The sequence below is a fragment of the Ascidiella aspersa genome, chromosome 3, assembly GCF_963924565.1.
Source record: "Ascidiella aspersa chromosome 3, kaAscAspe10.2, whole genome shotgun sequence".
NCBI lineage: Eukaryota > Metazoa > Chordata > Ascidiacea > Phlebobranchia > Ascidiidae > Ascidiella > Ascidiella aspersa.
In genome coordinates, this window is record NC_139449.1 from 17,179,587 (window position 1) to 17,201,182 (window position 21,596).

General features: G+C 34.8%; 1 protein-coding gene across 2 annotated transcripts; it reads left to right on the forward strand.

The window, feature by feature from the left end:
- Positions 1–4,130: 4,130 nt before the first annotated feature.
- On the forward strand, positions 4,131–21,226 carry LOC146160461 (uncharacterized). Of its 2 annotated transcripts, none has more exons than XM_083383626.1 (10): positions 4,131–4,351; positions 4,452–4,602; positions 6,527–6,605; positions 7,045–7,142; positions 7,266–7,412; positions 10,202–10,332; positions 10,484–10,589; positions 13,889–14,013; positions 19,495–19,615; positions 20,217–21,226. In XM_083383626.1, the coding sequence occupies exons 1-10, from the start codon at positions 4,140–4,142 to the stop codon at positions 20,586–20,588; spliced, it is 1,542 nt and encodes a 513-aa protein (XP_083239752.1). In that variant the 5' UTR covers positions 4,131–4,139; the 3' UTR covers positions 20,589–21,226. The 2 variants fall into 2 exon arrangements, with proteins under 2 accessions (XP_083239752.1, XP_083239754.1); XM_083383628.1 differs by having other exon boundaries at positions 19,495–19,620; positions 20,217–20,549.
- The last annotated feature ends 370 nt before the right edge of the window (positions 21,227–21,596 follow it).

Consider the following 21,596-nt stretch of genomic DNA (forward strand, 5'->3'; position numbering starts at 1 on the left):
ATGTTTAAGTGTCTCTCTAGAAATGTGAAATGGAAGTGATTTAAAAAACAAGTTTGTTAAATGTATCATTTAATTCAGTGGTACTCAAACTTTTTTTGTTGCGACGCCTCTGGAAAAGTTTTTTGACCTTGCGACGCACCCGATACTACTTTTAAGGAGAAGAAGGCCCTATAGCGTTTTTTTGTAGTTAACTCTTTATTTTTCAGTTTTCTAATTAAGATTTATATAGTGGACCTGCTAAAGCAGGGGTCGGCAACCTTTTTTGCTCTGCGGACCGGTTAAAAACTGAAATTTTGTCGCGGACCGGCCTTAAAAACAACAACAAATGTTCAGTAAAGGAAATATATAACAATTTTTTTAATGCGAAATTTATGCTTGTTTTGCCGCAAAGAGATGCTCCCATATAGGAATTATTGAATTTACTGAAACCAGTGGGCGGCATCCTGCCCGCCAAGCAATTCAATTTGACCCAGCCCGCAGCTCATTTCAATAAAACCTTTAGGCCTTTACATTATTCTTAAATTACACTTGTATGCCATTAAATTGCACTTGTATACTATTATTACCAATAGCATTCTTTCGAAAGAAGTTACACTTATAATGTATTTCAGATCCTATTTTTGACAGGCCCTACAGTTTCTAAAACTTAAACTTTTGGCTAAGGACCTGAAAACCCGGGACAATTATAATTTTTTACTTGAATTTATTGTCGAAACACATAAAACACGCCGTTTCGGGCAGTTCCGGCTTAACTTCTCCACTGGATTTAGGTAATTTACAAATGACTTGTTCAACCCTTTCATTCCATTAAGCCAAATTAACTGCTATCCAACGTATTGCTAACAGCGACGTAGGCCAATTGGGCAAGTCGACCATATATTAGGTTGACAGTTTCGGCTGCAAACTGTTAGGATTTATGAGGCAACAGGGACACAAAGTTACGCCATAAAGTGATGTAAAAAAGAGAAACGTGCTGTTTTCGTTATGCTAAAAATACGATGTGCGACAATATGCAACCAAAAAATTGCGTTGGGCGAACTTCGAAAAATAAATCGCGTTCATTTGGCACATTGTTTAAAATAATGCTTATTATTGTAAAAATGAAGTTGTGCAATAAAAATATAATTACGGTAATTGTTAACCTTGTAAAACTTTAAAGCAGGGTCAGTGAACCTTTTTCATAGAGGGCCGGATAATTATAATGCCTAGCGATCGCAAGCCGTATATGAAATTTTCTGTTGAACTTTATTAACTTGATTATTGCCAAACAATGATAATTGAAATAATTCTACAAAACCAATAAGCGTTATGAAATTGTCATTGAGTTTATTTGGCATCAAAATTTAGTGTTTGGCATCAAGAAAAAATAATCAAACGACTAAAAAGATATTTTCACAGCCAGTCTAACAATTTACAAATTGAAATAAGATTCGTGCGCAAGGCTAATTTTTTTTTACATAAACGTAGTTCAAATCAGGGAGTCGAACCGTTTGACTTTTGCGGTTCAGGTTCGGTTCAGGTTCAAGAATTTTTTCAAATCCGGTTCAGTTCCAGGTTCGGTTTCGAGCAATTTAATAGTTCCGGTTTAGCTCCGGTTCGACCATCGTTATTTCAAAACCGGTTCAAAAAGTTCCGGTTCGGATACAATATAAGTTGCGTTAAATCTATAAAATGTGGGTTAATAAATATAGAGACTAATCTTTGAATTGTAAGTCATTTAATCTAAGTTACGTGACGTATTAAAAAAAACAACAACTCATTATTGAAATATCTAAAAAATAAAAAATACCAACGTTGTTTTAATCAACACTTATAATTTTTGTCATAAAATTTCGAATATGTCGTAACTTACATCTGTAAAAAAAGGTTGTGACGTCATGCTGGAGTAAGCTTTTTGTTTTGGGTTCGGTTAAGGTTCATGTTCTTTCAAATTATTCGGTTCACTTCCGGTTCGGGTCCTTCTTACAAAAAACGGTTCAGGTTCGGTTACGGTTCGGAAAATTTGACCCAAAACCGGTACATCAAGTTGGGGTTCGGTTCCGGTTCGACTCACCGGTTCATATAGTAAAAACATTTTAGGGGACCATATTGGCCTCGCACCAGTGTTTCCTCTAAGGTGCGCCCCTGCTGCGCAATTTGCGCACATACATCATACTTAAATTAAAACTAAAAACCTTTACATTTTTTCCACAACAATTTTGCGCATTTCGCATTGGCCATTTTTCGTTAATGAACTCCGGGCGCATTGTCAATTGTTACGTAATGCCTGACTCTGTTGTAAATTACTGCCTATGTAGCCGATTTTTATCAACCATGCTGTAGATTTGTTTTGTCTCACGTGGAATTAAATGTTTGCACGGGAAAACCAAGCTAAAAGGTAAATTAGTTTAAAAGAGTGCTGAACACGGCAGTGGAGTATTAGACAATAATTTCAAATTAAACTAGATAAACGATAAAAATTAAGGCGACTTACATAACGCATTTTTATTACAGGATTTCTTTGCGTGGACTAACGATATCTAGTTAAAAATTTTCCTCGCTTTTTGAGCCAATCTATATTTTCTCTTTGCAATATCGCCATTGTATTGTATTGCGGGTAACACCAATCCATCTTGAAGTTTATCACGATAAACGCATGAATTTTTCGCGTCAATTGCAATTTTTTACGTGATTTCTGTGCTGTAGGGTCAATGGCCTTCACAAATTGGCAAATTCATCTTCATTTTCAAGCTTACGGACCCCTATCGTTTCCAAGACCAACCCTAACCATAATTTTGGAAAACTATATGCTAACATAATTTGTACTAGCGTTTGTTAAACGCTATATTTTGGGCAGATTAAATAAAATATACTTATTTCTTATCCATTAAAAAGTTAAGCCAGTGGTTCTCAAACTGTGCGTCGCGACGCCAAAGTGCACAAGGGCGTCGCAGAATAGTTTCGTTTTGTGGAGGAACGTTTATCTTATAAAATAAGGTTAAGTGTAGTTTTAGAACTTTTTCGAAAACCAGATAGACTAAAATTGTTCTCTATCTTTTATTCTAAATGTTTAAGATATCTATGTTACTGTGCATTTAAGCATGACTGTAACAAAGGGCAACAGTTGTAGCGTTATCTTTAGGAACATAGGATTATAAGGACCATCATGTGTTAAACTCTCTCATTTTTTTATTATACTTTATATTTCTCGGTTGTTTTTTAAAGTAAACTTTTGCCTACTCGAAACACTCAATACCGGTATTACACTAATAAAAACACTCCATCCTACGTTGAAAGTTGTGATTCATGTTTTTTAAACTATTATACTTAGCAATTTTGAAACGCTTCCTAAAGCAAAGCATATACTTGTAACTTGTTCACACTGCACTGTACACTTATAAATAGTTTGAGCTTTCCACTTAAAAAATCAAATGTAATGCAAGCCGTTAAAGAATTATCGATAGACCTTTCTGAAATTATGTCAAATCTTGACAAGATCTTCGGCGCTCCTTCAGTTATGTACATAGAAATTAACCCCCCAAAAATCAGTCTACAAATACAGCATACCGCAACGCACATTGTTTGGGTTAGCGTTTGGGAAAGGGGGGTCAAGTCGTATTATTAATAATAAATATATCACTTGACCCACCCTTACCCAAACGCTAACCCGAATAATGTGCGTTGTGGTATGCGGTATTTTTTTTTGTTTTTTTACATAACTTTCTATGTACAAAAGTAAAGGAGCGCCAGATCTTCTCACAGCTGAAAAAATGGGGGTAACCGGGTGCAATAAAGGTCAAAAGTGCACCCCACCAGTACAATATGGGAAAACTGGGTGCATATTTAGTTTTTAGGGGTGCACTTGTCATACTTTCCACTGTGATCAATAGATAGATATTTTAGTTGTACAAAGCTTTATACAAATAGGGAATAATATCAAACAAACCACAATAATTACAACCCTTTGTTTGTATATAGAATGTGCTAAATATTGTTGTTGTTGCAACAGGTATGCTGAATTTTTGCTGTTAAATAACTGTTTTTTGAACCGCAAAATTGAGCAAGCTTGCTGAACCAATTTACATAATAGAAAAATTGTTTATAGACAAAACTTCCAGATGCATAAAAGATTCATTGTGTAACACAAAGTCTAGACAGTTATGCTAGAAAAAAAGGAAGCTGTTTCAATTTTGGAGAAAGCTGATTATCATTCTGACAAAGATGAAGAAACTTTAGCATTGTCATTACATTTTGCACGGCTTTCCAAATATGAAAGATTAAAGAAAATTGCTGATGATGCAACTAGCATTCTTATGAAGTCTGTTTGTGCTGCAATAGAGTTATCAAGAATTTGGAGAGGTTTTCACTGCAGGTAAAGTGGGTTAAGAAAAATATGACCCTGACCCCCTGTGTTGTAAATATAAAATATTAGTGTACATTCTATTAACATCAGCAGTGTTTTTTTTTTGTAGAAAACACCTTCATCAAGTTTTTGGACATGATAAACTGATACGAGAAAAAATCCCGGCAATCCCTACAGTATTTTCAATACGGGTTAAGCCTTCTTCAGTCTTGGATTTGCATCAAGAGTCAGAGAGTAGCTTAAGGCAAAATGAATCACTGGTATGTACACAATACCACTTAACAAAATAGTAAGCACAAATTCTAAAAAAACTAATAGCCTAGAGCTAAAAAGATGGTATTTTTTTGTAATGTTTAAAGTTCTGTTTTAAAAGCTTGTAATACTTAACACTTTCATTTTTTCTATAAGCAACAAGAATTAAAAGTTCAAATGTAGATGGGTTACCTTATTAGGAGGGGGTCAACTTTTCACAAGTCAAAGGTAAAAAATAATTCAAAATTTGTAATATTTTTTTTATTTTGGTTTAAAATCTCACAAGCAACTGCTTTAGATTTGCTTTTAAAATTTGATTTTCAATTCATAGCATTGTTCTAGATTTGCAATTACATTATATTCTTATATGTTTTTTTTCATATGACAGTTTCCTTTTAATTATAATTCACTAAAAACCCTAACATTTTTGGTGAAAATTCAAGTTGTTTATTGAATTTAACATTTATTAATAGATTGTGCAAGTAATTCACATTATAATTTTTTTAATGAAATAATATGCTCCTTATTAATAATAACCTAAAAAAGCCAGTTTAAACATGTATTTACATTAATTGCACAAGAATACATTAATTAATCCTTATGAAAAGCTAGACTTGTTTCCTTAAACATAAAACCTACTATGAGCAACAGCAGATAATTGACCAGGAAACCAAAAAACTCAACAAAAAAGTTAAACAACATAATGCTTTGTACTTGTGATCCAAAATCTTACCCTTACAAACTTCTTATAGGATGGATAATAATCTTCATAGCAACACACAAAATTCTACCACACAAAACATGCAACCTTTAACAAAAATACTGTCTTCTCCAAATTCACTGGATATAGCATTTATATAACATTTTTTGCCTCAGAATAAACCGTTGTAAAAATCACCTCACACGCGTATTTATTTATTCACATTTTGGTTTTCTAAATGACCATGTCTTCTCTGAGTCATGGAAGAACAACAAAAAAAAATAAGTTTTGTGAATCAAAATAAGTACAGACAAGTTTGTTTTAACAAAGGTGTTGAATGACCTGTTTTTCCAACCACTTCTTCCAAATTTTACTTTACCTGAAAGTGCAATCCAAAGTCTGTACAAATAAGGCTGTGAAAAACAGGTATAATGTATTGGTGGAATGGTCAAAAGTATGATTATTTTTTGTACATAACAAAACAAAGGAAAACACAAAACAGTTGTGAAGATTACATCATAAAAGCAAAACACAAAAGATGCACAATAAAAAATACATAGAAAAATGAAAGTCACAAGGCAATATACTAAATTATTTCCAAGAGAGTACAATCTTAAGCAAAATTACTGCTATTTTAAAATTTAAAGCAAATAACACGTTTCAAACACATGGGGCATCAACTAATCACAAAAAGTATTTTGGGCAAAGGCTTAAATCTAGTCTGTAGGTGGCACATATTTTTGTAGCACAATGGTTGTACTGCCGTTTACAGCAGGTGGTGGTTCTACACCACTGGTTTACAACAAAAGTTTTAGTCCGAGAATTACTATTTTTACATAAAATATACATTTAATTTTAATGTAAAAAAACCCTTATTACAGGAAGGTCTTACATATTCCATTTCGGCCAACTGTGTAAGAAAGCACTTTACCAGAGACTAGTAAATTTTCTCTTGGAAATAGTTTTTTAATAGTTATATCAATTGTCAAGTGGTAGAATCAGGCTCGTCTATACTTGGGTGACCATCCAGTGCCAAATTCATATAAAAATTTCGGGCATAATGCTGAAGCAATTTTTTTTTGATTAAATTCCCAAATACAAATTAGTTGTTATGAGCATATTAACGATGTAATTTAGTATTTTTTGCTTGAATATATATCTGGTATCAATATCGGAAGGAAATGTCAAGTATTGGATTTCTCAAGTTAATATATGAATGTTTTATTTTTCAGAAAGAAGTTAAAACTGCTGAGGCTGAAGAACAATATGTTGAGACTACTGCAAACTTTTCATCATCTGAAATTCCTAAACGTAATTCAATAAAATAAGCATATTTGTTGTTTAGAATTGTTTGTTATTACTTATTATTAGGGCGATTATTTTTTGACTTGTCAAAAAAAGTCAAAAATTGTCAAAATTTACACGTTAGGTCAAAATTTATCAAAAATTTTTTTAAGTTAAAATCGATAAAAAATGCACATAACTTGTGTCACTAATGTAGTACTGCAAACAAAATATGTTGTTTAAATCAATGTATTTCTAATAGGTCAAAATTTTGTCAAAAAAATATATTTATATTAAAATTTGTCAAATTTTAAATTTTTAGGTCAAATTTTTGTCATTTTTTAGGTCAAAAAATAATCGCCTTACTTATTATATTATCATATTTTGTAAAAATGTAAAAAATCTACTCATGTCTGTTGTTTGTTTTGTAGTGTATTTAATAAAAATGAATATAACTGTTTTATAGTTAGTAATACCATCAAAGCTAAACCAAAGGTAACTCGTGTTATAACAAACAAATCCGAAGCAGCAGCAATCATACAACGATCCTGGAGAAAACACATAGTAAGTATTTTTATGGTTTGTTGGTTTTTAAATCACAATCATCATATTTTAATTCCTATGTTAAGTTAATTGCTATTTGTCCTAATAGTGTTAAAATCACAAATAAATGTTTAATTTTTGCAGGATATGCAAGTGTTTCGCTATTATCGTGATTTGATAAACTTTCGTGGCCAAGGAGACCCAGGTCTAATGCTTCGGTGCATCAACCCCACAGAGGCCAAACTACTTGATGCGGCTGCTGGAGTCCATATTAGGTTTCGCCTTGCAGGGGTAAATACATGATTTTCAGACAAACACTGCCATGATGTTATTAACACAGACAATTGTTTTTATTTGGAAATTTACTGAAAACTAGGTTAGTTCAGATATTGATAACAGGTGACAGATATATCTGGATATTTATATTTTGAACTAACCCAAAACCTAAATTTGACATTCATGTTGTCATGTCTACTAATGATTTAGAGATTCACATACCGTTTCTTCCTATACTGAAATAAAGGCGACATGTAAACTGTCTTTTATTACCAATTTCAGAACTAGATCTTGTTATTCCAAAATAATATTTGTCTTAGCAGCGTCACAAGAGCGTATACTTTCCTATTGTTTCAATAGGCGCCGCACATATCAAGCCTGTTCTCCATAGGAAATTGGGATGAAATAAATATTGAATTAGAACTATTAGACAAACAATAGTTTGTGACCTTTAATACTAGACTTAAGAGATGACAACTTTGCAGACCTAAATTAGAGAGAGTTTTGCACAAACGTTTAAATTTCTTAAAACAGACGATTGAAAATATTTGTTTTTCCGACCACTAAGGTGACAGAAGATTCTGATACGTTTCTTTATTATAACTTTCATTTTTCGGAAGTATTTCCAGAGGGCTGTTCTAACATGTCTTGAAATCTAGAATTATTACAGCAAATTTGTTTTACCTTTTAACAGGATGTCATTTAAAAAAGACTTTAGTGGAAAATTGTAACCACCTGTTTTACCTTCTCTATTTCAACAACCAATTTTTTTTGCCGCATTAGGCGTTTTATTGTTGCCCTTCCTGAATTAATGTGATAAAACCGTAGGGCAGATTTTAAAGTGCAACAGAACAGATTTTTTCAAATAAAATATTTTCATTATTATTGCTTTTTGATACTTTTTTCACTTATTCCTTGCCAAATATCTTAAGCAAAAATACAAACAAGCCAAAATGGTGGAAATATGCATTGACACTTTTATTTTTTTTTGAATGACAAGTTATATAACTGGCTAAAAATACTTGGTTAATATGTTTACTGCCTAACTGATGCTTAATGCCTTTAATTTTAAATACATGTTTCAGGTTAGGCCAGTGCTCCGCAACCTTTTTTCACCTACGGCACACCAACAGAGCTAAAAAAATTGGCGGCACACCTGCGAAATATATGAAGATCAACAATACACAAAAAGGCAAACATACTAGGCAACCTATAGATAAAGGAGCGATTAATGATTGAACGCGCCGGAAATTTGATGTATTACATTTTTTTTATGTTTTGATTTTGATATTTTACGGTCTTCGTAAAACAGGGGTCGGGAACCTTTTTTAGCCCAAGGGAGCCATAAAAACCAAATATTCTTGGTTGTATTTCCGTGAGAGCAAACTGAGCAGGGCCGTTTATTTTGTTCTCATTTAAAGGACAGAACATGCTATGCCACAAAATGGAATTAGCTAAGTTTGTACAACTTTGATTACAAAGTTTCGTTGAAAAAATAGGGGCTTTTGGATATTAAGAGACACCTTCAAACGGGATAACAGTCTCTAAAAATAAATAGAATTTGCGCGAAGCGCCAAAAATTTGCTACTATGTGAAAAAAAGGTAATATAAGGTAAGGAAAGCCGCACAGTTCGCAATAAGACCAAAATAATATCTAATTGTCGTAAAAACGTCTAAATCGGAAAGTCCCGTGGGAAAAAGACCTAACTAGCTAGAATAAGGCCTATACAATATTTTACCTGACCTAAAACCCCACCCCTAATTCCATCACTAACTTCACCTATCTCCAACCATACCTTAATTTCTAACCCAACCTATAACCCACCAATAACACCAAACAGGGGCAAACAAGCCAATGCATATTCAAACTAAAGGAGTCGAAGCGTCAAAACCAAATCATCCTATGCCAGACCAATGGCCCCCGGTCGTCTAAAACACTCTCACTACAGTTCAAGCGTTATTTTGTCCATTTAGGCCGTATTCCCATGAACTTAGGACTTATTCGAGTGATTATAATTATTCAAGAGTGTCCTTAAAAACGCAAGTAACACACCTCAAGGAATGTCGCGGCACACCTGGCATGGTCTTGACACACCGGTTGCGGAGCACTGGGTTAGGCAGTATGATAAGTATTTTTTATAATAACAATATCCATAGGGAATGGTGTTAAAAATCGTGAGCATAGGTTTATGGTTTTTTACATGACTACTTTAATTGTCACATTTTGGTATTGATTAGTTAATTTAATCCAGTGCTTTAATGACTTGACTTAAGTACTGTTTTCAAATGATTGACTTGGTCTTTTGGACAGCTTCGGTTAAACAAAGTGTTTTTATCAAGCATTTTTTTTATTAAATTGGGTTATTTATCGTAACTTTTGCTGGAGGTTACCAATTTTAATATTTCACTGTTTTATTATTATGACAATGACTTGACTTTGAGTTGACTTGCTCTAGTTATGACTTAACTGGTACTTGACTTGAGCAACTGATGACTTGGACTGGGACTTGACTTCTTATTTATTAAAAAAGACATCACTTGGACTTGTTCTAATTTCTTTAAATAAGTTGACTGGGACTTTATTTATTTCAAAATTACTTGTTTAAAACTCAGATTTATTCATTACCAAAGCTAAATTTTGAAAGTTCTAAAATATTTTCGGAATTAAAAAATAGCTAAATTACAAATTACATAGTCATGAGTAGGCCGATAAAGCACTTTAAGTTACCACCACTTTTTTATGACACCCCACAAATTTGCAAGTTTTTTACCTCTGAATTAACATTGCTTACACTTTTTTAAAGGAAAAATTTCCTCCAAATATATATTACAAAATATATACTCATCGGCCCATTGTTGACATGTGTGCTAACAGTCCGAAAGACTATACAGCCCCAGATGCAAAATCACTATCTTCAAAACAAGTACACAACAAGTAAGTAGGATTGTGGTGTTCTGTGCGAAAATATAACTATGAAGTTGTTGCCACTAAAAGAACAAAATAACTTTGTAACTTACCTTAGGATAACGTCTAAAAAGTATATTTTTAGTTCAAAACTACATTAAAACCTTAATTTTTTTGTTAGGAATATGTGTTTGGAAACTCAGACTGTTAAAAAAAGTGGTTGGTATGTTCGCAACGAGAACAATGGCTGGAGGCTTGTATCTGATCGACTTATTTATGCCTCTATGGTTTGTATGTTGGTAACCCTTGGTGTAGTGATATCCCTTTTTCTAATTTTGAGGTGTTATTAAGTTCATCCAGTCTGCATTTTATGACACTTCACATCCCGATCTTGGGTGTGCAATCAAGGTTTTAGGCACACCTGAGGGTTGGAATTTTAGCACAATTTATTTTTTTTCATGGGTTTAAGTGTACAAGTTACTAATTGAAGTTTGCACTTAAATTTAGAAAAAGACTTTGGGTGTTGCTATAGGAAAAGTCTTGGGTGTGCACCTGCCACAGAATGCAGACCGGACATTCATATGGTATTGATTTGTATTTTCTAATTTTTCACTTGCCTGGGAAAAAAAATTAGAGAACGGTGTTTCTCAACTGATTTGTGAAATTCGTTGTATATATATAAACCCAAAAACATTTCAATATAAATATGAACCAAAAAAATAAAATAAAATAAATATGCCGGAGGAAAGACGCTATTTTGGATTGTCAAAACGGCCGCCAGTGTCATTTCATGTCAATTCACTGAAGGCCAGTTTTTTGCAAACTTTTTGGCTTGCGGCACCCTGCAGAAATTATAAATAGTTCGCTGCATCTTTGCTCGTATTTTTAACGTTACCATAAACGAAATTAAAACAGCACATCAACTATACAACAAGATTGATAAAACCTTTTTAATTATTGGCACTTTTATCGTACACAACAAATTGTATCAAAAAGCTTGGCAATAAAGCAAAAATTAGAATCCTAAAGAATTTAAAATATCTCTCGGCACCCTTGAGTATTTAAAATGGCAACCCGTTTGAGAACCACTGCACTAGGCTAAACTATGGTTTCAGATGCTCTGAATTGTTATTGAATATGGTAGGACAATCCCTAATAAATATACTTTATTTTCCGTAAATAATTTATACATCCGGAAACATAGGCGCCGAACGGGACTGTGCGGAGCGTTTTTGGCGCCCTGGATTTTTGACATGGCAAAACGTGAATTTGACTAAATTTACACTCGTAATGTACAAATTCCACTTCTGAAAAACTATAACAAATACGCCAACAGTTGCACAGTTTAGGTTCACTAAACTATTGTGCGAAACTCACAGCTTGGAGAAGTGTCTATTGGCACCTGCAGATATACAAACTTAAGTGATGAGCTCGCAAAATACCCACCAATGTAAATCATCCGGCCTGCAACCTTTTGCAAACTGGTCACGAAGCCGTTCGTCATATTTTGTTAGGTATTTTAACCAAGTAAATAGAATTTTTTTTGCCCGCGAATCTTATTCCTGTATCTGGTCAGTAGCGTTTGAGGAAATGTTTTCACCCTATAGGCGCCACGCATACCCTGAACATATAAACAATCAAACTTTCATCACTTCGTATATCGTAATGTATTTAACCGCATTCTTATTTTATTTCGACCCATTTTCAATTAAAAAGAAACAGTTGTGGATACAAATTTATTACGGGCCCGTCGAAACATGTTATGGTTTGGCTTTGACAGGCGTCTAAAAAGTTCCCGAACCCTATTTGAGGTCAAGCTTATAGCCTGATAAGAATTTTGTGTTTGCGGTAAAACTTCTGGTAAAATATGCACCAACCTATCAACTGAGCATGAAATAGTCAAAATGTCAACCTATTTTTTTCTGACTTTGATACGCCCTATAACACACTGCTTTGTGTAAGGTAATAATTCCTAAATCTTAAAACACGCTTTGACGCTCGGCACGCTTTTTAAATCCTTTGTTGTACTTTAAACGTGCTAATTAATTGGAAGTAAATATGACTTTCGACATAAACGTAACATAGGTTTGAAAAAGTTTCCAGGAAAGTTAATATTATAGGAAACTGTTCAAAAGCCCCACTTCGGTGCACATGGTCGCCTTAATTCTTCTAACTAAAATGCACCTTTAAAACAACGCAAGTATAAAACCTCCGAGGACACTGCGGCAAACCGGTTGCGGAGCATTGATCTATAACGCCTCGGTTTTACGACCAACGAAACAACAAAGACCAAAACGCAATAATATCTATGACCTAAACTCTTCGGGTTAAAACCAAAACCTTCAGATCAAAGCGATTTAGGTCGTATTTACATGTAAGTCTTAATACGACTTATTGGTTAGTCTAGTTTTGGCCTGTACCCGAATTTGGTTTTAATCTGAATATTGATGTTACTTCAACTTCACCAGAAGCAAAGTAAAAGTAGCCTAATTTATTAAAAACACGTAAAAAAGGCGGTAACTTTAGCGAACCCCGCAGGCACAAGTTTGCTAATACATGCAACAGACAAACCTGGTGGACGCGTAAAGTATCCGTAGGTTTAGTATATCGCTGCATGCGGTGCAAAATTGTGCCATGAAGCCAAAATCACCATTTAACAGATCTTTTTTTACAATGCTATATTTAAGTGTAAGCCCCTCATAGGTACCCTTGAATAAATGTTAGACTGGCTACAATTTATTTCGTTATTTCAATTGCCTTTTCTCTTACTTTGAACTGACGAAACACATTTGTGCGAGAGCTTAAAAAAATTGTAATTTAATTTGTCGTCGAACAGTAGCATTGGATTGTATCTTTGTAGGCTAAAATTACAAAATATCGACCTACATGTAAATAAAACATGAACTACCTTGATTTGACAGGTTTCAATTTTTTCTGATGAGTTAGGTCCTAATCTGTTATTATTGCGCACTACATCCCTAATAAGCCTAAACGAAAGCCTATATTCTAATTAATATTAAACCACATATGTATTGTAAACATATGTTTTTAGCAAGATGATTTGGTGCTATATCGAAAAACACGTTTCCTAATAAAGCTAATTAAATTATCGTTCCGCTTATGTTAAAAACATAAAAAACAATAAACAACTAGTAAAATGTAATAAACAACAAATTCCAGTGCTGTAACGTCAAATGCACACGCATTGATGTTCGTTTACAACTTATTCGAACCTTTAGCGAGTCATATCATATCACATAGAAATAGCTATTAACTGATGACATCAGGTTTTGCTTTTTTAGTTATGCTTAAATGAACACAAAAATGACCTAACGAAAAAAGCCATGTACTGTAGGCTATATCTACGAATACAGAAAGTATTTGAGTAAAACAAATACCTCATTTTTTTCTCAAAGAGACTTGTTTTACGCAATTTGATATTAATTTTGAGGATTTAAAAAATAGGGCTACTATTGTCATACAGATTTTTGTCTTTGGTGAAATTAATTACCACTCAACGATTCAACAAACAAATGCTCGAGTCCGAGTTACAGCTAAGATAGTAATGATAATCGAATTGCGGCAGGACCCAGTGACTTGGGAAACGTCAAGAAAAAATGTCGAATTTCACCATGTCAAGTTGCAACGTAAAGCTGACGTTGAGCACCGAAGAAGACAGCGCAAGATACAATGGATGAAAAAGATGTACAAGTATGTCAACAATGGTTCCAAGTTAAACTTTGATTTAAAGTACGAGAAAAACAAACAAACAAAAAACTAAAGTAAATTAAATGCTTTGCATATTCTAAACACATCAAAAGCCAAAAGACAACACGGTTGATTTGTATGATGTTAATTAAAATCATTGCGGTCGCTCATTTCTTAAAAAATCGCCTTTTATTCGCGGTAACTTGGCAAGTAAAAAGGGTAAAACTTAAGCCACGCTTACAGTTTTAGGTATAGTAATTTATCTACAGCCGCGCAAACTGTAACATTTACTGGTTTCTCGCAGCGCTTTGGAGCAGGCGTAAATGTTAAAGCTCCGGGGCTCCGGCTCCAAAGCTCTGATTTACAGACACGCAATTTTAATTTATTAAACGTCTGCCGCGTAATTTTCCAATCTGGCTTGTGTGCCGTGCCACATGAGTCACATAGCAATGTTCAAAACATTCCCAATTTTTTTACCTTTAGGAAGGCCCAGTAATCTTTGGTATTATTGGGCAAGAGTGTACTATTTTTTTGTATTTGTCAAGTTGTGATTCATGGGATGTTTGAAACCCTTGGTATAATATATTAAAAATAGTTCACACTTCACAGTATAATGATTTTTGGTGTTCAGGAGCTCAACCGATAAATTCCAATAAGATAAATCGTAAGAAAGATATTAATAAAAATGTTTGTGGTTGAACCGAAATTTTAAACCGAATTTCGTCCTTTGAGATCATTTTATTCCTTTCTTGCTGTGACGCGTTAAGGTTTACCAGGTTAAGGTCGAATTGTGACTGAACGTATAGGTCTTCAAATACTGATTTTTGGTCTGTATAGATGTGGTTACCATTTTAAAGAGGGTTGATTAACTTTTCCCGCATGACGTTTTTTTTTTTTTAAATTATCTTATGTTTTTATTTCCCCTTTCGGCTAAAACGCGCTGCTTCTAACTATCGCCTCTTTGGTTGGTTTTCTACTATTGATCCAATCTGCTTCTAGATTGCGTTAACTTGATCGCAGGACTGTTTGCACCACCTATTCGTCTTCGAGCTCTTCTTTATTTATCTTCAGTTCATTCTGGCGTGTTTTATTTTTTTTAATCTAGCACCAAATTCGTTTGGAACGCCACGTAGGACAGCTTTAAGGGCAGCCCACCTAAATCTTACCTAACGTGGTAAATGACGTGATTTACTGGATTAGTTGTAATCGTTGTTTTTCTGATTCAAGTCAGTTTGTTGTTTGTTATTCGACAAACGTGTTTTAAACTTCCCATATCCCTTACCGTGTTCATTCGAAGCTATAGCTTTAAAGACAAATCACGATCGGTTTTGTTGGAATTCTCGAATGTTTTCTTTTCGCACCTTGCAGATGACGAAAGGCATTATGTAATTTAAGCGCATTCATGTGAGCCCATGCGCAGCATCTCGCGATGTTATGTTTGTATGCCTGGGCGCACGACTTTTATGTAAACTAGGATTTAAGATGATATTGAAATCCCCTCCTATCATGTAGCCGTCAGAAACTGTGATAAGGTGTGCCAAAAATGTCAAAAAGTCTTGAATATTATCATTGTTTGGCCCGTAATTATTTGTTAGCGTTAATTTCTTATTTCCGAGTTGATCATTGTAATTTAAAACCTCTCGCCTGGATTAGCTGTCTGTTTAGTTTAACAATATAAAATGGGTACACCCTTGCTATAATTTGTACCACGTGACCAAACAAATTCTTCTTCCCATATCATCTGCCAAACTTGTTCATCGCTGTGTGAAATGTGTTTCCTGTTTAAAAGGTATAATATGACCTGTCATTGGACTGATGGTGTGATTTATCTCTGATATACTTAAAAAAGATTTATCTCATTTTTTTTAAATTCATCTCATTTTAGTCTTATCACGGATTCCATTAATGTTAAACGAGGCTGTAGTGATAGACATTTTGATAACTAAAGAAAATCACAAAAATAAAACATACACAATTCCGCTTTGATATCTGTTTCACCTCAAGCGCTATGTTCCATCCATGGGTCAATGGGCATCGAGATAGTTTACTTAAAGTTCGATACATTTGTTCGATTTTTTACCGCAACTACAATTAATTAATTTACAGTTACACGAGTCTTTGGAGCACTTTTTGCTTGTTTGTTTTATTTGGAACTGAAATAAATGTTTTACATATACATGCAATTGAGTTCGTGTTGAATTGCACGCATTCGAATAGGTTGCTCTTCGTCCTAAACTCCGACTGGAATTGTTTGCAGCAGGGCATTCAATTCATCACCACTTGAAATTTCCTTCAGTGAATCGCTTTTTCCTAAATAGGAACCAAAATGGTTGTTTCTTCGTCGCAGCAGGCGCTTGATGTGATGTTAAACTCATGTTTGTTCTTGTAGCAATATAAATGGGTTGCTTCTGGGGCCAGGCAACTTTCGGTATATAGCGTTTTAGGCATTCGAGTAGGATCGGTGTTTTACTTAAGCTTTGTGATTTGTTGTTTTGTAAGGATTCAGAACTTTCTCGGCTTCTCTTTTAAGAATTCGTACTATTTGCGATTGATTTACCCTAAAGTCTAGAAATCATGAGGTAGGTGAACTGTTCCATATGTTGACTCAATATTCCTGCAATTACTTTATTTTGGAAGGCTGTAGAAACCCAGCCAATTCCTAGATTAAAGTAATCACTTTCCACTTTCATTGAGTCGAACATTTTATGTAGGATACTTACGCAAGCTTAGTTTGGAATTCTAAAATGTCTTGTCTACTCGTGCAGGTTACATCTACATGCGTCCCTTTTGTTTAGCAATTGCCGAGAACTTTTTGAAAGGATAATCAGCTTCTTTCAATGACTACCATAATTCGCCTAGTTTGAGAATTCTATTAGGCTAAAAAACTTAGACAGTTTGACCTTTTTTGCGCACTCCCTGCGCTTTTTACTGCCGCTTGTTGGTAGATCGTGCTTGCCTTCTCCATTTAGACGTGCACTACACGTGTGACTGTGGTGCTCAAATTTCACAAGTTGTGGTGTATCCACTAGTCCAGTGATCTCCAACCTTTTTAATATTCGACTCCAATTTAAATAAAATAAAATCAAAATTTACACTGCGACCAGAGGCGTAGCCAGGGTATTTTGCGCCCGGGGGCAAACTATAAAATTGGCGCCCCCTCCTTTATGTTTAATCACATTTTCTATTACAATAACATAATATACCTTACTTTATACGAAAAAACGATTCAAATTTTAATACAACATTGTATTTAAAGAAGAATCAGCCTTATTTTGGCTTTTTAAAGCTTATTTTGGCGCCCCTGTAGCTTGGCGCCCGGGGACATATGTACCCCACCGCACCCCCCTAGCTACGCCTCTGACTGCGACCCTAAGTTTGTTTTCAAATTACATAATTCAAGAGAACTGTGGTACATGTGCATCAAAATAAAATTTCAGTGCCATGGTTGCGCCTGCAAAGAGCCAATAGTTTGGCAAACGCGGCTCAACTTTGCATAAGCATAACTAGATGTAATGCTCTACTTCCAAGCGATTACGATTTTTTTTTTTTAAATCCTTATTGCGCTGGATCTCGCTTCACAAAGCCATGTGGTTGAAAACGGAATGAGTAGTTCAATAACAAAAATAAACAGAATCAGGTATGATTGCATCGAAGTCCAAAAGACTATTTTCTTTAGATGAGTTATACATGCGGTTTCTGTAAATTCTTCCACAAAACGTAGGGTCAGCTTTGGCAAAGGCATGACACAAAAACGATCTATTAACCAGTCTTGTTCGTTGGACGGTGTCAGGCTGTCGCCATATAGTAGTGCTTTTTTCTGAGTTGACCACGTGATAACCGAACCCATCTGGTCTCACCAACAAGAAAATAAACGCTGGTTTAGTGGTATACGACTTTGTGACTGCTTTCAAAGTATTATGCAGTTCTTCAGATAAACTTTAGCTGCCGCTCCATCGATACATATTCCAGCACATTTTCCCCGGGATATAGAATTTTCGTTAAAGAACTTACTAAGTTATGAATTTTCGCCTCCAGTATGCAACTGCAGTAATTGCAAAACAGAAGCTCTTCGGATAATACTTCTTCTTTGGTATAAATTGAATCAATACAGAAAATTAAATTGCATACGATTGAGAAGCATTTACTTGTATGGGCTTTTTAGCTTTGCAATTTGATAAGAGGCGACATACAAAGAACAAATAGCAACTTTATTGACTGCAGTAAATGCTTTCATGGCGCCTTCTTGTGATTCAAGAGATTGCAATTTACGTTCAAAACACTTAGCTTGTTTATTTACGCTGCCTGAATATTTTATTACTAACTAACGTCCCAGTTTAAGCAAACCAAACAGCAAACATCCAGTGGCTGTGCTGCACCTCATTATCACAAAGATACGATTTTTTATTATTTTACCACAGCCGATTAATTGTGACACAAGGTAGAGGAATCTGTTCTGTTAAGTCAGAAACAAATTTACTTTTTATTGACTGAAATTATGAATATAAAGCTTCTTATATAACCACGTTATCCAAGTTTAGTGAAAAAACAGCCGTTTTGATAACTCATTAAAGAATGTGACTTTCTCTGCGCTAAATCAAGGAAGTCTAATTTTGTGAAATGTCACGTTACCTGATTTAGCAGCTTTTAAAAGCTAAAAACAGCAATTTTATTTAGAAGAAAGCTTGTCTCCGCTATTAACTCAGTCACGTTTATCAGTGTGACGCCATTTTAAATAAAGCGAAATACATAAATCGTACTAAAACACCAGAGAAATAATGAGTTGTATGTTTATGGTAATGACCAAAAATCACTTTTGGTCAACAATTTTAACAATAGTACAACACCTAGAACAGCTACTAAATAGAACTGAAGCTACTTTGTGCATTTGTTACGCACTCTATGTTGTAACTTTAATCACTAAACTTTGTTCTACAGCTGTTGATATTGCAATTGGATGGTTCGTTCGAATGACAGACTCTAAAACACAAATCGGTTTAAAAAGGCACTAAATACTACTTTGTGTGAACTCAGACATCCATTTAAGGCGACCCCGCAAAACTTTTAGGCGACCCCACTCGGGGTCGCGACCCACAGGTTGGAGACCACTGCACTAGTCCATAACGTGTACACAGATTTTATTTGGTTCTACTGCTAGCAGTCAGTTGATCAATTTTATTTGGAAGGAAATTTTGTCAAATTTTGCTTGTTTAAAACGAAAATGTTTATTAGGATAAAAAGTGGCCATAACGCATCCGTGTTATAACATTTTTTCAAGCCGTTTTAACACCCCGCAACTGCCGATGTTGCGAAAGCAGCGAAGGGCCTTAATTTACAAAATGTAGACTGGTATTTGTATGGTGGCAAATTCATTTTGTAAAAATACAAGTAAATAAGTTAATTTTGTAGTTGAGATAATTGTAAATAGCCTTTAGTGTCGGGCTAGCGCATATAAACTTTTCCCAAAATGACACGGTTTCGCTTCAGAGAGGGAATGCTGAAGGCGAAGGAATCGGACCAGGAAACGAGTGAGTTGGTGGAGAAGGCGGCTCGAGGTTTGGTCAATACCGTCAACGTACAAGGCCCTCAAGCCGTCATGGACTGGGAGGTAAGGTATTTTGTCTGCTTTTTTCGGTACTTTTTAAAACAAGGTTTTATGTGTTTTAAGCAGAAAGTGAAAGTGTTTATCCGGTTTGTATTCGTTTTGGGTTCAACTGTTGTTTTTTCTAAAGCGACGCAGTATCGGTTTTGGTTTGGGGTGGAAAAAAGAAACTTACGTTAAACCTTAAACAGTAAAGTCCACACAGTTTAAATGTTGGACCGCGTATAACATTATGGATACATTTATTTTTAAACATTTTAACTATTTTAAATTGTAACCCGATTTGCACAGTTGCATTCATTGGGTGCTCTGAAGTTTAGCGTGGTCTGTTACTCGATTATTTTTAATCGTTTTTCCAGGACAACAATTTAATAAATTTTGGTCCACAATCAACATCTGCCTATACTTTCGCTGTAGTTTGTTTTGAATTATTTGCAAGGCACGGGTCTTTTTTTTGATTTTTTGTTTAAAACCATAAATTTTCTTTAAAATGTCTTTCATTGTCTTTCGATTTTTAAAAATAAAATAGTGTGGCTACCCTGCTTTAATAGTTTGCCACAGCAGACGATTGCACGTCACTAAACTGAACGAGCTCAATGTTGAACAGGTTGACGAGCTGCTCCAGTGGACGACGGCACTCAACTTCGACGACTACCTCGAGTCCTGGAAGGAGACGGCCACCAGCGACATGTCGGAACACGAAATCGCAAACAATAAATCAGGCCTGCAGCGCTCCGGCCCGGGCGAGTCCAGTGGCGCCGTCGGATCGCAGTTCCACCCTTTCGACCTGACCCGCACCTCCTCGGTCGGCCTGCGCCAATCGCCTCCCAAGAATTTTCCTGAAGCAAGCGGGTCGGCGTTTCGCAGCGATTCGCGTCCTATGCTGGAAAGCCACGAGACGCGCGCCACCGACGACGAGTTAGTCGCAACTGCTGGAAGTTCAGCACCTCGTCGCGCCAGTGTCGTTTTGGTTGGATGAACAAACTATGGCTATAGATTTTGTGTCTTGAATAACTAAATAATTCCTAAAATTGAGTTCGACTATAAATTCCTACAAAATTTAAGTAAACTGGCTACAAATATGAAATTTAGTGCTGCATTTTTAATGGAAATCTCACGTTTAGAAGGTTTTACAAAACCTTCTTGATGTATTTTAACAAGGCTCTTCTGTATAGATAGTTTCCAATCCTTGGCCACTTGTCGGAATATTTGCGTTAAGTTCAAGTGGTAACTGAAAATATACTGATTAATTATATTATCTATATTTTCTGTAATCACGCTACGTGCATACTGTGAGTGTATTCCCGATTTTCCTATTCTTAACAAAAAATGTATGTCTGGAAAATTTATTGAGATACTGTTGGAGTACTTGCTACCATTAAGTATTCATTTATTTAGTATTACATTTGCCACATAGATATGAAGTGTTTTCTTTCCAAAAAATGCGATTTGATTTTTCACATATAAATAATTAATGTATTTAAAAACGTCTCGTATGGGTGTAACTAGGCCTTGATTTGCAACATTATTCCATTCATCATATATGGCGATAGTCCTGTCAAGTTTTTACGTTATTTCACGCGTAAAAATAAACGCCAATCTAAAACAGTGTTTTATTTGCCAGAATTGTGATTGTAGTCGATTTGGTTTATTTATTGCGATGGTCACGGTAAAAAATAAACGTTTGCGATAACACAATGAACTGATATAATAAAAACTTGCAGCCTTCTCTTTTATCTATTTCCACTTGATCCAAGCGATTCTTGTTGTGAGATCTGCAAAGGTATTAAAATATTTATTTTTTATAAAAAGAAAAATTCACTTAGCAAAACAATTCTATGGTAACAAATAAATTATGTTTAATAACTACTTTTGTACTTCCATTTTAGTAATAATTAATTTATTTTTCTTTTATTGCCAAGTTTTACCACTTATATCCCATGATGCTGAGGCGTCCAATCTTCCTTCTGTGAATTCATACAGAAAC